General features: G+C 44.7%; 1 protein-coding gene across 2 annotated transcripts in view; it reads left to right on the forward strand.

The window, feature by feature from the left end:
- The window catches only part of MARS1 (methionyl-tRNA synthetase 1), a 413,330-nt gene that overhangs the window by 59,541 nt on the left and 337,021 nt on the right, over positions 1-16,768 (forward strand). For both annotated transcript variants that reach the window (XM_069653588.1, XM_069653589.1), the window contains exons 5-6: positions 3,221-3,296; positions 3,806-3,975. In XM_069653588.1, the coding sequence (XP_069509689.1) occupies positions 3,221-3,296; positions 3,806-3,975 (246 nt within the window). The remainder of the gene's footprint in view (positions 1-3,220; positions 3,297-3,805; positions 3,976-16,768) is intronic.

Consider the following 16,768-nt stretch of genomic DNA (forward strand, 5'->3'; position numbering starts at 1 on the left):
ACTATGATTAAGGGGACATGCCTGACCTTCACAACACTTTGTAGGCATCTTCTTCATCCCAGTACTAAAGTAGTGAAATGGCATTGTGTTAATTACACTCAGTGGTTTCTTCCTCGTCTCAGTACTGTCAGGCGCATGAGAGGAGCTGACTTAAAATAACCCATAAAGGTCAGGGAAAGGTTAGGTTGGTCGTCAACGGGAAAGGGGAATACCATGTCTCGTCTGGGTGCACCCCTCTGCCAATCCCCAAGGACTCTCCACCCAGGTGATCCTCCCTCACTCCTCCACCTCAGGATCCAAGAGCGATGGCCTTTCCCTGGCCACCTGAGAAGAGAATCCAGGGGGTTTAGTAGTGAGGATACCCTTGGTATCTCACACTACCACCCCACCCCCACTCTGTGGCCACATTCTCCCCGGCTTCCCCCCCACTCTGTGTCTGCTACATTCTCCCCCTCACACCACTAATGTCCCCCATGACTGCTTTTGTCCCACCGCTTCATGACTGCATTCCCCCAGTCCATGATTGTTGAACCGTAGTCAATGATGGCCCACCCTCCCCGTTCCATGGCTGTTCCCCCTTCACATATTCCTCCCTCTCGACCCACACCACCTTTCCCCCCCCCCCCGAACTCCACAGCTGTATACTTTTCCCCAATCCAGAGTTGCATTGCCCACACTCCAGAGTGCCACAACCCCTACACTCACTGGCTGCATTTCCCCACTCCATCTCTGCTGCAAATAACTACATGGCTCATCTGCCCCCTACCCCATGGCTGTGTCCCCACCGCTATGACTGCATTTGCGCCTCACCTTCACAACTGCGTCTTCACCAGCCCCCACTGCATTGCTGCATCCCCCCCCCCACCTTCACCCCACGGTTGTGTTCTCTCACTCTCCCCTCAATCCCTCGCCCCAGGGCTTCTTTCTCCATACCTGAATGTCTCCTCCCACCAGCCACTCCATGGCAACACCCTCCCTCCCACTGTTTCTTTGACTCTCCCCTCCCACACTCCATGGCTTCAGTCTCCACCACTCCATAGTTGTATTCTCCACCTCGTAACCCCACTCCATGTGCATGTTCTCCTCCTACTCCACACCCATGTTCTCTCCCCCCCCCCAACAACAACCCCCAACAGTCATGTTCTCCCCTTACCATTGGAGCTTTTATTACCCATTTCCTAGAATGTGAATGTCCTCCTCCTGTCTTGCCACATAAGACTGCTGATCCCCACCCCTACTAGCTACATTCGCTCCCCTCCGCATTCCCTTCACACTTCTTCTTCGCTATCCTATTCTTAGCACTTCTGGCACCTGACATTCACACATGCAGTTGGGTGCTGAGGAAGGTGGCAAGACCCAGCTTCCCTACTGGGACCTCCAATTGGGAAACACATGGCTGGCAAATGTATAGATGCAATGAATCATATAAAAACACTCACCCGCACAAATGCCTCAAGGACAATCGAAGCAGCAAGATGCAAGACATCTTACCCTGTTTCATGCCACTTTGTGATTCCTCAAGCAGCAACATTTATGCCATTTTAAAAGGTGACTGACTTCTGTGTATACTGTGAGGGAAAAAAAGTGCCAGGTGCCTTAACAAGGAATATTTTTAAAAAATAAATTGGAAACAGCGTGCACAGTTACATCAAAGCTTTGCTCTTTTGTGCTTATTTCTAATTGTATTTATTGAACATGAGGGATGTCAATTGTGAACAGAAATGACTTACAGTAACACATTTACAGGTGGCGGAAGCATTCCCACGAACTGTGCCTGCATAATAGCCTAAAGATGAGAACAAGTCGTGAGCCAGTTTATGATGGTGTAAGAATATTAGGACATCTACCCAGGATAAAATGTATATAAGAAAACAGGCGACTTACAAAAGTAACATTAACCTAAGTAGGGGAGTAATTAAATATACAAAACTACATTATTAGGCATCATTAGAGGTAGTGGTGGGGTCGGTTAGGGGTCATGGGTGACGGGGCAAAGGGAGTTCCCTCTTTTAGGAAGTTATTGAAGTTCAAGCCGAGGTTTGAAGAGATCGACAGTTAGGCTGGATTTTATTATTATGGGCAGTGGGTTCAGGGCGAGTAGGGAGGAAGAGCGGAAGAAAGAGGAGGCACAGGGAGCAAATGAGACAGTCTGAGTGCAGAGGCCTATTGGAGAGAATGAGCTGGTGAATAAACAGAGATACAATTGGATCGGTACACTGAGGCAAGACCATTGATAGCTTTGTAGACCTGGAAAAGGAACTTGAAACTAGAGTGGTGTGTATGGAGTACCAACCAGCATGTTGTCAGTAGGTAGAAGTGGGAGGAGGATCTGGATAGGTTGTAGAGAGTGCAGGAAACAAAGTTGAGGAATTTGTGTAAAGGGAGGAAGGAGAAGGCCAAGGAGTAGGCTTTAGTAGTTCAGGTTGCTGAGCACAAGAGTGGAGATTAGCGTTTTTGTCGAGTGGTTATTAAGAAAAGGACATGTTCTCTGAATGTTGAGGAGGTTAATGCAAGCGGCAGTGATGGCATTTTATGCCAGTGTACCTCGGTTTAGGTTAACCTTAATGCTGTGCACACCAGTGTCCTTAAGGTGTGAATTTTGCTTGCTCTGTGCTTTTGCTGCATACTATTTGAGATGAGCATAGCACTTCCCATTTTAGATCATCTCTCTGCACTCTTGTCTAAACTCCTAACCGTACCTATCTGTGCACTCTAGCTACATCTCTACACAGTGCTCCAGATAAGATTCTGAAGTGTTAGTATTTCACTCCCTATTTCTTTTTTTCAAAGTTGGGAGTAAAATTATTTATTGTGGAGTAAATTCCCATTTTCATTGGGAGTATTTAGTAAGCCAGCAAACATATGTAGAAATGCTTTGTAAGAAATATTTCTTTGCACCAAGTTATTCATTCACACTAAAAGGTATATTTTTTTTTTACCTCTTCCGATCAGGCAGTAATAAAAGTAGAGCTTCTACCTTTGGCACTATGTTTACTGCTGGTCCAAACATATCCACGGAGTTGTGTGGATAAAAGCTGGGGGACATGCTCCAATATCTGTTCTCATTTTTGTTTGGAGTGTTTGTACTCCCCATTTTCATTTTTTGGGAGTATTTGCCTTTATTTAGGGAGTAAATGTGGCTGATATACCCCTTATCTTGAGGGCTGTTTCTACCTGTAGTTCATCGTAATGCCTGACTAATCTGCTATCTCTCCTACAGGATACAGAAACAGTTGCTGATATCGTTCTGTGGGGCTCTCTCTATCCTCTCCTGACAGATGTGTCCTGCCTGTCTGGTAATTTAGTCCTTTTAGAGATTTGTTTTGGGTGAAGGTGTATGCATGTGCCTTTCTGCTAGCCGAATGGATCCGTTATATAATTTCAGCCCCACTCCATGTTAATTGAGAAACAGTGCCTCCAAGCGAGCTTAATGATGCTTCATGCACTGGGTTGAAATTGAGCTCTGACGCACCTGGTTTTCGAAAATCATTCCCTTGCTCGATGAGCCACTGAAATACGAATAGGTTGATGAACGCACCAACGTTGTGTCACTGGAGTAAACAGCTTTTCACTTGGAGGTTGCCCATTAAAATGCAGACCTAGGTGTCCATTTAGCGCATCCCAGTACAGCTTTGCCATCTCAAATATTACCAGACTGGCTTCATTAATAAACTATTTGACGCAACTTCACCAAACGCATGGTAGTCTGAGCAGACACTAACCGTTCATACAGGAGGGTTTCTTGGTTTGGTTTGGTCTGGTTTGTTGCACTGAGCTAATTTCCTGTATTTTCCCTTGCTGCCAGATTTGGAAAACTTGCAGTGCTGGCTACAGAAGATGAATCGGCTGGAACCATGCAAAGCAGCTGCAGAGTCTCTGCTGAAGAGTCAGGGAGTTACTGGACTTAAGACCTACCTGCAGAAGCAGCCAATTCCAGTTGTGGCCTCCGAGATGATCATTACCAATGAACCCAAGGTACAGCAAACTGGGTGGAATGCCATATAACTTTAGGCCTTTATTTTTTATTTTTTATTGCCCGTTGCATTAAACTTGTTTGCCTGTGGGCCAGGGAAATGGCTCCAGGAGCTGGGACACATCGGCAGCCAAAAGGTTGAATTCAGAGACTAGTAAATGGAGTGCCAGTGCATTGGATAGTGATAACACACCTATTATTACAGCGATTGGAATCAGTAGAAACCCGGCATGAATGGCTAAAAACATATTTCCCACCACATGGGCTCAAAACCTTTTGGAGTATATCCTGCACCTTTCAAGTTCTGGACTCTGCGCAACAATTTTGTCTTCTGGAAGAAAGTTTGACAATTCTCTTTTAAATGAGATACATTCTCAGATGTAACACCAGCAAAATGGTTGGTTTATTATTTATCTGCTGGGACACAAGTAGCAAAGGTATAAAGAATGCTCCGAGATATGAGAAGAACCCAGCTGCAGTGCCATTTCAGGATCAAACTGGTAAAATGTTGTCACAGGTGACAATACTTTTTCAGTCTGGATAACTGGTTTTGGCATTCAGTGTTTAGTTCAATACTGCTGCTTCCTCAGGATGTATAACCATGTTTGGGGAAGCTGCTCTGTTTAGATTTAATTCCCATTCTTCATAACCTTGTGTTGGCTAACAGTTACTTTCAGAGGAGGTTCCATATTAATATATACTTTTCCCGTAACGTGTCTTCCCTGCGCTACATTAATGCTGTGCACACCAATGTCCTGAAGTAGTAATTCCCAGAGATTTGTTAAGAACCCAGCCGCAGTACCCTTTGGGTGAGGTTCGGGGACAACCTGTTTGTCAGCAACCTCAGGCACAGAAGAGCTCAATGGCTGCATTTTGTGACAGGGCAACTATATATTGTTCTGATGCCATTTGACAGGGAGAACACCAAGAGAACTCCAGCATGTAAAACAATGACGGGAAGGATTTGTGATGGATTTTCCCATCACAAATAAAGAATTCAACCAGATACAGAGCCCGTGTTTTACAAAAAGGAGAGTGAAAACTAACCATTAAATGTAAAAGGAAAAAAAAGGGACTGATGTCGAAACATATGTTCAAAACAATCTACTGGGGCCAGGCTCCTGCTGGCTCAGGATACCCTTGTCTGTATCGTTTCTCGCCCCCCACCCGCACCATCTACCCTCCCCCACTCTTGTAGTTCGTTGAAGGAGGCCCTCTGTTAGCACGCTGAGAAACTGTATAATGCTAGCTCAGTCTTTAGTGTGTTTGAGGCAGTCTGAAATGGGGCAAAGCTGGTGACCTACAGGCGGAGCAGCTCTGCATACATGCACAAGACTTCCAGTCAGGACCTGCACTATGCTGGACCTGGATGGAGAACTCTTGTACTAAGGTGTTTTGGGTTTAGCTCTTTCATTTGAAAGAATGCACACCTCTTTTACAACCTTCCTTGAACTTACACAGACTGCTGCAGATCAGGTCTTCTTTTCTCCCATTTGCATTTAGCTGTCATGAGGGGGTGGCAGAGGGCCTTGGGGTTTGTTCAGGGCAGGAAGGCATAAAAATAGCATTTTATTTACATTTGTTTGTGTGTCGCCATGAAGTGTAGAGTTCAGAACAGCCAGGTGCCAGCAGGCCTGGTTAACAACTATCAAGCAGCCACCTAAGTGCATCCATTTTCCCTATGCATGCTGGACGTGACAATAGTGCACAACATTAATCAAGGTTATGGAGGGCACACTTTGCAAGAGCGTTCCTCAAGTGAGGTTTATGGGGACACCTTACTTGGGCTCTGCTTGGAAAGATGGCAAATGCAGTCTCTTGCGTCACTTTCTCCAAGGGTCTTTCCCATAACAAAAGTTCAAATTGGAGATGCTTCTTTCTTGCTCGTATGACCAATGCATGTCCTTTATTTACACCCCTCACTCATCGGCTGCTTTAGGGAGAAGAGCCGTTTCTATTTGTGATTTCTTTCTTTTGGCAATTGCAGTGGGGTAACTGACCTATAGCTTATGCAATGGTAACCTCTCCTTAATCTCAGAGGTTTACAGTTGTACTTAAAATGTCCTTTTTTGGACAGTTCATGTAAACCTTCACCGGATACTCCTGTGCTGTGCCAAGGCATGGATCCATGCAGTGCGAGGTTCCATTTCCACATCGGTTGGTGTCACTAAACCCTTGTATTGATGGAGCTCCACAAAGATAAAATACTTACTGGCACAATAAGTGGCACCACCTCCAAAATCATGAACACAGAATCGATGATGATGATGACGAAACAAGCATTCATAAAACATGTGAGAGCTTTTCTGTAATTAGGTCATTTATAATGCCTTTAAGCTCTTTATCATGTGGGTTGAGCAGTGTGCAATGATGACAATTAGGCTGCCAGCCCAAAATGTTGTTTGCGAGAAAACCACTGCACAGCGGCGTCAAGCCGCAGTGGCATACGTTTGTCACATTATAGATGCTTGTTCGCAAAAAGGATAACCATTGATTAAATAGTCTTTTGAATTTGTTTAGGTTCAGTGTGTAAATATTATCCATTTACTTCATGGTTTTCATTTGGTGCAGACCAACACATGTTTTACACTTGTGTGCTTTTTCCATGATATAATTGCAAGCATGTTATTTTGGATCAAAAGTTTTGCCTTCTTAAATGCGTGTCAAGAGTTTGTAGTAAGAGCCAGACATTTAGAAACGCAACATACTTGGACTTTCTTCCATAAATCTGATCAGATGCATTTCTATAAAAAAAACCTTTCTGACTAATTGTTGTAAGGGACAGCAAAGTGGTCTCTGTTCTAGGGTGCGAAAATATTTTGATTACTAAGTCCCCTCCCAGGCTGGTTTTGAAAAGGGTGGTCTGTGACTGATTATGCATGTTCGCGCTTTCACCGGCCCCTCTTTGGCTCAAGATGATCAATTTGTAATTGCCAGGAAAGATCAATTTGGCTGCTTTCTTATGGATTCCTACATGGACGTCTGGTGGCAGATGACATTGTTTGTGCTTATCAGCAAACACTAGAAAAAGCCACAAATACCCTAGCACCACTGAGAATTGAGCAGCTGGTGGAAAGCCTGTTTCATCCCAGATCTACAAATCCTTAAGACTGCTAAAATCAAGTGCCCGTACTCATGGAAATCCGTGCACAATAATTATCGTAAGGAGTCTCATATGGCAGCAGCAAAGAAGCAGTTCTATTGTGTTTTTGGTGCCTTTTCTTAGCACCAAGCAGTAAAGAATATCCCTGGTCGGATTCTCAACGATTACTCAGTCCTGAAATCTGGTGAGGGTGCTTTTGGTGATGAATTCCTGCCTCTGGAGGGCCACATGGATGCCTGCAAAGTTTTAGCCGGATTCGATCTTTTGAAGATGATGCACTTGATGGTCCAGGTACCCCGGTTATGGGCATTCTGCAGCTCAAAGTCACAGCAACTCTGGGGGGGGGTGGCCCAAAATGAAGGTCTTGAGGCTAGTTGGTCCCACCAACCTAAGGGAGGAAGTTGTCCTTTGCGGTTCTCCCCTGTCAATGTTAAAACTGGGTCAGCATAGCTGCAAGGCTTCACCAGTGCTTTTGCAGTCCTGGAAGGCGCTGCTCGTGTCTCTGATCGTCTTCTGCTTTGGATTCCTTGTTCCAGTGGCCGACTCTGTCTGTAGTCCCAAAATCCTTGCCTTTAATGATGGATCCCAGTCCTTCACACACTGAGCTGTCAATCACCTGGGGGTTGGCTGGCCACCACGACAGCTAACCGCCCAGTTAGAAAAGGTTTCAGCTAGGCATACCTACAAAGGCCAGTGAAGTTTCGGGCTCCTCCTTCACATCCTGCCTTCCCAGGCACACTGCAGCCTGGGCTGGCTTCAGGGCTGAAGCCTGCCAACGGCAAAACTTACAAAGGGCTCCAATCTATTCTAAAGGATAGAGTAAAAGCCCAGAAGGAACTGACCAACGCATTTTTTTTAAAAAGAAGCTGTAATGCAGCTGTGAAATCAACCTACACAAAAGGTAGTAAAAAGTAACCACTTCCACCAGCCATTTAAGTAGGTCAGTTGTAACAAAGCTACATGAGGTGTGGCAGAAGGAGTTGCAGTGTAAACGCCCCCCCAATCCCAGCACCCCACATAAGGTGGTGTGTGCTGGACCCACAAAAGAAAAGGTAAGATCAAAAGTTCAGAGAGGCACAGCTCCACCTCACTGATGAGAACCAACAAGGCTGAAACACGTGTATAGGGTTGCTGTTGGTAATCTTGTTCAGAAGGTGCAGTTTGTGGAAGAGAAGTTACCCTTCGGGTGTACTCATACGCCCAGTAATCGTAGTATTTCTGAAATAATATTTGCTTCCACACAATATCAATTGGTGAGAGATTTATTGCCCTAAATTGATGACACGTGTTTCAACGTCTACAACGTCTTTCTCAGATCAGGGCTTCAAAAATTAGTATAAAATGTGATTTTTACAATTTAAGAAAAATCAAAAACAAAAACAAATGGTCCCAAAGTTGGTTGCAAATAGCACAATCATTGTCATGTCGTTTGGTAAATAGACAAATAGAATTTCACAATGCCATGTTTGTTGTTAAGCAAAATAAGTATTAATGCATACATTGTACAATAAACAAAATTAGGAAACACGCAACATGGCTATGTTTACAGGAGGGGGAGAGGGGTAGGAGGTTTAAGGGAAAACAAAGAAAAGAAAGAAAAAGAATACAATTATATTACCATTCATAAGTATGGTACAACAAATTGAGAGCCTTTTTGGCCTTTTTGTCATCTTGGTCATATTGGCTTATTTCCTCTTCATTATATCCTTGTTCAGAAGGGAATTGCCATAGCATTTCGGTGCTGGACTGCCCATGTGGGCGGGACAAAGACTGATATGCAAATTGATATTTCCCATCTGTGAAAGGTAGTGTGAGCTAAAGTGTGGCTGCGGACTCTCGAGTGGGTACCGTCCCAAAAGAACAGGTCAATGGGCCGTGTTTGTTCTCGAAGAGGGGCACCTATGGACTATTCCTTTCAAAGATCAAAAGTTATCCTACTATTCTTGGGAACTGTCGTTCTCACAAGAAAATGTATTTAAAGACCAAGAGAAGTCCAAGGGACTTTTCAGTGACACTGCACATAGGGTGCTGGGTGTCACAAAGCAAAAAGCAGATGCCTGTATTAAACGTATAGAGTTTACCATAAAACAGTAACCTTTAAAATCCCAGTCCATGGGTGAGTGGTAAAAGGTTCCACTCAATCAGGAGATTAGGATATAAGTTCAGATTCCAGCAAAAGTGCTGGGAGTCTCTCAGGGTAAAGGGAATTGGCACATAAACGGAAAATTAAATTCTCATTAACACTAGACTCTGGAGAGTACCTTTGCAATGAAGAACTTGATGCAGCAGGCTGGTCCCCAAGGTGAGGTGACTGTTGTCCCTGGTTCGGATTTCTGGGCCTGGATGGCTGAAGAAGGAACTTTGGAGGGAACAGACTGATTCACTGGAGCAGTGGGATGCCCAGAAGTGGAACTTGGTGGCACTGGTGTGATGGAGCCCTTCATAGGCTTCGGGTAAGCGACTGTCGTCATCCGATAGACTGGTTCGGTTCTCGGTCCCGAACTCAGCTGAGGGGACGTCCAATAGTGGAAAAGAGTTGCTGCAGGTCCATAAGGATGCTGCACCATGAAATGATCCAGCTGCATCTTCATCACTCCTCGGGTACTGTGGGACTCTGGGTAGTACTTGACTCAAGCCATTTTGTCGCTTTTGTGTTACTGGAGTGCTGATTCCGGTGTTTGGGTGTTCACCCATACCGTAAACCCAGGCCTAGCGCTTCTGCACTTATAGGGAGCCTTTCCCAAGGTCCCTGAAACCATTTTGAGCCCAAATGCATCCTACTTACTTGTAATTGTAGTCATTGCCTGTTCTGCTGCTGTGCTTTACCTGCTTTCCCTCCTGTCTGACTTTGAAGAACTCGTACCTAGATAAGGATGTAAGGCCTCTGAAAAGTATTGCAAGCCTTTCTAAGGGCCTCATCACAAGTTGGGCGGTAACGCCGGCACTAGCTAAAAGCCCTTCTGCCAAACCCCCGGCGCTATTAACGCTGGATCACGGGTTTGGTGGAACGGTTATTGCCCATTCCCCATTGGGCCCATTCGGGAATTCCCCATTCCCTATTGGGCCCAATGGGGGAAAATTTGCACCATTACCGCCGGCGGATTTCCTGCCGGCAGTAAACGTGCTGAAAATCAGTTAATTTGCCATGGATTTCACCCCAGCTCAGAGCTGGGGGGGAAATCCGCCAAGGTCATGATCTGGTGAACCCTTAAATGTGTCAGTAATGGCGCTACCGCCGCATTTAAGGGTTACCGCCAAACTCGTGATGAGCCCCCCAAGTGTTGAAATGTTACAACTGTGTACTCCGAGACCCCGGCCAGCCCATAGAGCCGAGGTTTGCTCAGAAGTACTTTAAGACGGGATAGCTGCACCCTTGAGATGGATGGGGGTGCAAATTCATTACTCCAACACCAATCAATAAGGACAACTCAATGGTTTGACAAAGGGAGTCCGTTTAATGACAAGTACAGAAAACGGGGAGTCGTGGATATCAGCAGTGTTGCGATCGTCCTTCTCGCTTCAAACTCCAACGAACTTCATACAAGTTGTAACATTTATACTCAAAACTCGTCACCGTTGACGTGTAACACTCAAAAATTAATATGCATTTCTATTGGTTAGGAAAAAGTAACTTTACTATAGGTACTATATCTGTATATGGTAACGGAGTGAGGGGATTGGGTAAACACTGTCAGGTGGGCATCTTAGCCCTTCCTTCAAAAATGACTACTGTAGACGTCACTAAAAGTACAACGTCTCATTGGTTCTAATAACTATAGGACCCTAGATTATTTGGTCCACTGTGATTGGGATGGCACCAACCCCATGCATACTTTTCCACTTCGCTTAGCAGCACGCAGAATGGTCAGTCAGGTGCAGGGTGCCCCTTAGTTACTCTGCCTTCCTCCGATTATTGTTACAATCAATCATTACTTTAGTAGCCATGTGTCAATTAGTTCTCTGTGGTTGGCCTCGAAACTGCATCTTCTGTCTGGAAACGTTCTGAACTCTCTGCTTGGTCTGGTGCCAAACGTAGGTGTGAACCCTTGCTCCTTCTTGCTTGGCTGGTCACGTGATTCCTACACCGTGAATTTGTCTCTTTTCTCTCAATTGTGTATTTGATTCTGATTTAGCCCGCCGCCTGCCTACGTCTTCTTATCTCGACCTTTCAGAGGCAGGATATTCTGTTCTCAGTTTCAATTAAATGTAGCTACTGTTCGCCTCTTTTATTAGTATGACCTTGGCTTTCCTGGCATGAGTTGCCTCTGCCGAGGTTCGATTCAGCCGTCTCTTCTCGTTTTGCTAAATATGAATCTTTGTCATTTGGCCTTTAGTAACCTGGGTTGATTCGGCTTTTTGTCCAAAGTAGAAATATACTTACAATACTGTGCTTCGTTTGAGGTAGATTATGTATAATGGCGCTTGCCGCACTATTCTACTAAGCATCGCAAGCCGCACCGTTTTCTTAGCTTTCTTGCGGTTCCAAGCATGTTTACAGGTGTTAACTGGTTGAATGTCTTCATCTTGTTTACAGCTTAATCTTCTTGTATTTTGACATTGTTCTTTTACTTTAAGTTCACGATATCCTTATTCATGGCGTTTCGTCTGTGTGTCATTCTCTGGTTGTCATTTCTTCCATCTGCAAGTCAGTCCGGGTTCTTGTGACGTCACCATTCCTCTTCCATGAAGGCCTTTTTGGTTTCTTCCGGAACTGTACTTGGGCAATCTTCATTTTGTTTCATTTGTTGGTAGAGATTTCTTAATGGGTACCTTACTGTCCATGGCTTTCTGGGTATTGGTACTTCAATGCTAGACACTGGGCAGAGCCCTACTGCGGCTCTCTGCTGGTTTATTTGCTCATCATACGTCGCCTATCTTGGTGTGAACGTTCCTGGAACTTCAAAATGGATGATTGCAGTGCAGGCTTGATTTGGGACCTCCACTACTCTCCCCCCCTCCCCCCCCACCCCTCCCCATTGGGCGATTCATCGACCACTTTCACTTCCGTCTTTGCATTCATCTACTCAGTTCTTCTGCATTCATCTTCACTTCACTGCCTGGGTTCATTCCTTCTTCATCTTCTGGATCTATGCATGATGGTCTGAAGAAGTCTCTTTGGAGTCCATATTTTTATTACTCCTTTCAGGCTTCCAGCTGTCCTTTCATGTTCGTCTTTAATCCATGTCATCAGTTGACACTGTCCATTTGGGCTGCAGTAAACCCATCTTCCCACATAGTTTCGATGTTTCCTGGGATAGAGAAACTTTGTTCCTTCTGGTGCGTGAATGCTGGCCTTCACAAAGTCTCTTATTTCTTCATCAGTCAGGTCTTTGGGCTTCCATCCTGGCTTGACATCAATCATGATCTTCATCCCTATGGCTTTCTTTACAGTTTTCTGTCACTGGTACATTATGTACATTATTATCTTGATAATACAGAATCCTAGAAATATCATCACTCGCAGGGCTCCCAATAAGTTGAAGGCATCTGCCATCCATTGTGGGACCCATGAGAATGGTGAACCAAACCAACTGTCATCATCAACTTCGTCAGTTTCATCAATCATCTGGTTCTGCAGTTTTGTCAGCATACCTATGGCTTCTGTTAGGGTTCCATTTTCCTCATTGTGAGAAGGTATAAATGTGCAAAATTGTTGCAAACACTGATTAGGTGAGACTGAACAGCCTGTGTTCATATGGGATAGCATGAAAGGCTTCTTCTGATTTGGCAGAGAAGTCATTTTCCTTTTCAATCGAGTCATCCGTTCTACAGATCTCTTTTTCCTCAGGTGAGCATTTCCTTTAGGAAAACGGTCAATATTCAGGTCACTTTTCGGGGATCACCAGTGCTGGAACGTGGACATTCACTATGGTGCATATACCTCCCCAGTTTCTCGGCATTCTGATGTATGCTTTGGATCCACATGCCCAATAGTGATCCATAATTACTGCAGTTCCGTGCCCCATGCCTAGGGCGTCAAAGATTCGTCCACAATTCTGATTCTCTACCATCTTTCTTGTTGTTCCTGAAGCACAATTTTGAGCTTTCTAGTGGCACCATCTGCAAAGGTCCTCCTGTGTCTTCAACCCATGTCAGTAGTTTTGCGAGCTTTGGCCACAATGGCTTGCATAGCCTTTGTGAATTTTCAATTGCTTCTTTGCAGGCTCCGAGGACCATCCATATTCTGCAAATCATTTCTCCTTTTTCTCATCCATCCGGTGAAAGCACTGTTCCCCCAAATCTGCATTTGGCCTCTGTTCTTCCAACTTCAAGCCTCTTCTGGAGTTTTTCCTTGGACATTTAGCTTCTGATTTACTTCCCATCTGATTTCTGCTCCTTTCAATCCAGGTTTCTCGTACCGGATTACATGGTTCCTTGTATGAGCTCTATTTGTTGTCTTTATATCTTGGACATAATCATCTTCATCTGGATAAGCTGTTTCAGTTGCCCATATCCGTGAGGCATCACTACCCATGAACTGGCCTCTAGTCTTGCACATGGTACCGTGCGAAAGACAGTGTGCTGTCTGGACATCAATTTCTACAGCTACGAAGAACTTGGACTTCCCCATGCTGTATGGTAGGAGTGCACAAACAAAGCATTCCCCCTTCTGAATCTCGTCTTCCAACTTATTTCATATGCTGGTACCAAATGTTGTTTCCCCAAATGTGCTGTGCTGTCCAGGTAATCGTTTAGTTCGTTGTCATCTCCGTGCATACTCCTCTTGATTCTTGGTTTTCATGTAGTTTGCTATAACTACATCCCTGAATGCATCTGTATGGCTCTTTCTTGCTGGAGGATTCTCGGGTATCCCGGTCCATGGTGCAGTCCTCCTCATCTGCGCCATTTGTGTAGAACAGAGTCTGGCAGCTTTTCTTTCTGGTTAGAAATGTCTGCATCCACTCTGGCATTGGTCCAGTATGTGGCTGTACTGTAGAACTTGTACTTGTCCTTTTCACTGGAACATATATGCTCGGCAATGTTGTCTCTGTGTGCTTCTTCGTTGGCTCCTCTAGTCCTTTCCTTTCTCTGGCTATGAATGGCCATAATGAATCTATCAGCTGTGCTCGTGCAGAGACCTTCTCCGAGTTTGCTTCTGCCTTTCTTGGTGTTGAATCAAGGGTTTCTGATACAGCCGTCTCTGTTGGCTTTCTTTCCAACTGTTCTTGTCTTTCCATGACATCCGCTTCCTTCATTTGGCTCTTTACTTTACTTGTAGTAATATTTCCCATAGTAGGCAGTCTCTTCTTCTCTGAGGCTTTTAATTGTGGTCTGTAGTCATTGACACTAGGCCTGTTGTGTGTGCATTCCGTGTTTGCATGCGTGTGGTTGTCAGTAACCTTGTCATTTATGCTTTGCCGACCCTGTCTCTCACATCCATCTCAAGTTCATTCATTCTACCATCAGATCTTCTAGGGACTGGAATGACTATGTAAGGTCTGAGTATTTTCATGGGTTTCATGCGTACATCATCAGGTGGGTGCACTGGAATAGGAACGCTTTGTGCACCAATAAAAAATACAGTTCTGATTGTTAATGACAATAAAACTATGATGAATATAATACACAAATACATTATGCCCATGTATGTCAGGTGGCAGCATTTACTTCCAGAGAAACGTGGCCTTCTTTCCTCCTGCGGGAGGACAAGGTTGCTGATCTGGATCCCCATCTCGATCATTCGGCAAAATGTACATTTTTACGATACTCCTTTAAACAATATTGTCTTTTGGATTCTTTGTTGTGAGTTTCAGGTGTTACACAGTTGTCCCCCCTCTTGTGAATAATGAATTGTCTATTTTCTCAGGATACAATCCTTTTACTAAAATATGGGAAGTGTCAAAATTAAGTGATAATTCTGAAAGTCTCTTTACTGGGCATGTTCAAAGTATGTCAGCTCCCCGTCCGTGCCCCTGATCTGCTTCAGTCCCGAAGACATGTTGTCTTTGTTAATGGAAAATAAGAAAGGAAATCTCTGGCAATGCTCTCTCGATCTGTCCGTCGGCGGAAAGCTTTTAGAATCTCCTCAGATATTTCTGCTGATGGTTAGAGAGTTCCACTTGCAGTACTATTCCATGCAAGAGCATGCCCATTTGTGCAATATTAGCTGGGTCTCTGATGAATGTGAGGACGTCCACATCGATCAGTCTCCCCACTAGCCCTGGAAAATCCGTGACTAAACGAAAGTGAACGTTGTGGGCCAATCTACTGTCTTCTGGTGATGGGGACATTTGTCCCGTTTCGCGGATGTTCAGGAATGTATGCTTTCACTTCAATGTAAACGATGTCTGCACTGTCCATTTGCGTGGAGTGCAACTAAGATCACAATTTTATTTAGGAGTTGGCTTAGATGTACTGTATTTGCTGGGTCTCGAAGAAACAGGAGTACATCAGTTGTTCTTCCGATATTTGGACAGTCTTCAATTATTCGAAAGAACAATGTATTGACGAGCTCATTTACTTCCTTCTCTGCTTGGGATATTTGGCTTCTCCTCGCTATATTCAGGAAGTAGGAGAAATTGTTCAGCAATTACAGTAAGCAATCCTCTTATTGTCTTTTCATTTTCAGGATCTTGAAGAAAGTCAGTGACACTGGTGAGCCTTCCTACCAATGAAGGGTATGATCTTAGCACTAGATTAAAATGTTACCACATCATTAGTGATCCCACTACTGTGGGACACCATAAGTGATTCCGAATAGGGTCTTAGTGTGGCATGAGTCTGGATACTGTATTTTCTTCCAATTTACGTGCCCTTGATCAAAATTTGCCATGTTATTTCCTCGTCACAGTTTTAATGTGTCTCAATCCATAGTTCAAGTTCAACAGACTAAGTTGTGGCTTATACATGCAATTTTCTTCTTCACCCTGCAACTAGGATGCACAGAGTGTCCTTCGTTTATGTCCTTATCCCCTTTTTTTGCTCAGAGCAAGTGTCCAATTTTGAGTCACAGTTTGCAAATAGTTCTTTGTCTTTGTCTGGCTGGTCATGCATCCTTTTTCTTGGTCATGGATCTCGTCTGCACGTGCTGTGGTTCTTCCCAGTCGCTCGTAGTCTCGCGCTGGGGTGCAGGCAGGGGGCCTTCTCCGATGTAGGGTTTGATATCGGCCAGGAAAATCCAAGCTCTCCTGCCTTGTAGTTTCACTGCGGAGGGAGTGCAGTCCTCCACTGTAAAGGGACAGTTAAATCTTGGCTTGTCCCACCTTTTCCTCGTATGGTTCCTTACAAGGACAGTATCTCCAGGGAAAACGGATGGTACACAAAGTCCTTGAGCTGTGCCTGTAGTAGTATCTCCTTCTGTGTTCCGTGCTGCCCTGCACCCCTTTCATCTATGCTGCAGCTGGTCTGAAATTATAGTAAGGTAAGATGTCATGCAATTCAGGTAATTTAGCATTTCAGGCACTAAGATTTCGCCTGTTGACTGGACATCCCATCTAGCTCTATCTCGGGGTGTCAGGAGAGTGTGCATTCTTCTTCCTGTGGCTATCTCGTGTGGTGTAAGATGATGGTCGGAACCGGGTTGGTTCCTGAGTGCATACAGTGCCAAGGGAAGGGCAGTGCAACCATCCCTTTCTTAGAATAAGCTTCAACTTGGCTATCCTTTCCTTTAATAAGCTGTTGAGCTTCTCACAAACGCCATTACCTTGCGGATGATACGCCGATGAGAACTTGTGCTTTATACCAAGCAGCAA

This window comes from Ambystoma mexicanum, chromosome 3q (assembly GCF_040938575.1).
Source record: "Ambystoma mexicanum isolate Mex_15411 chromosome 3q, UKY_AmexF1_1, whole genome shotgun sequence".
Classification (NCBI taxonomy): Eukaryota; Metazoa; Chordata; class Amphibia; order Caudata; family Ambystomatidae; genus Ambystoma; species Ambystoma mexicanum.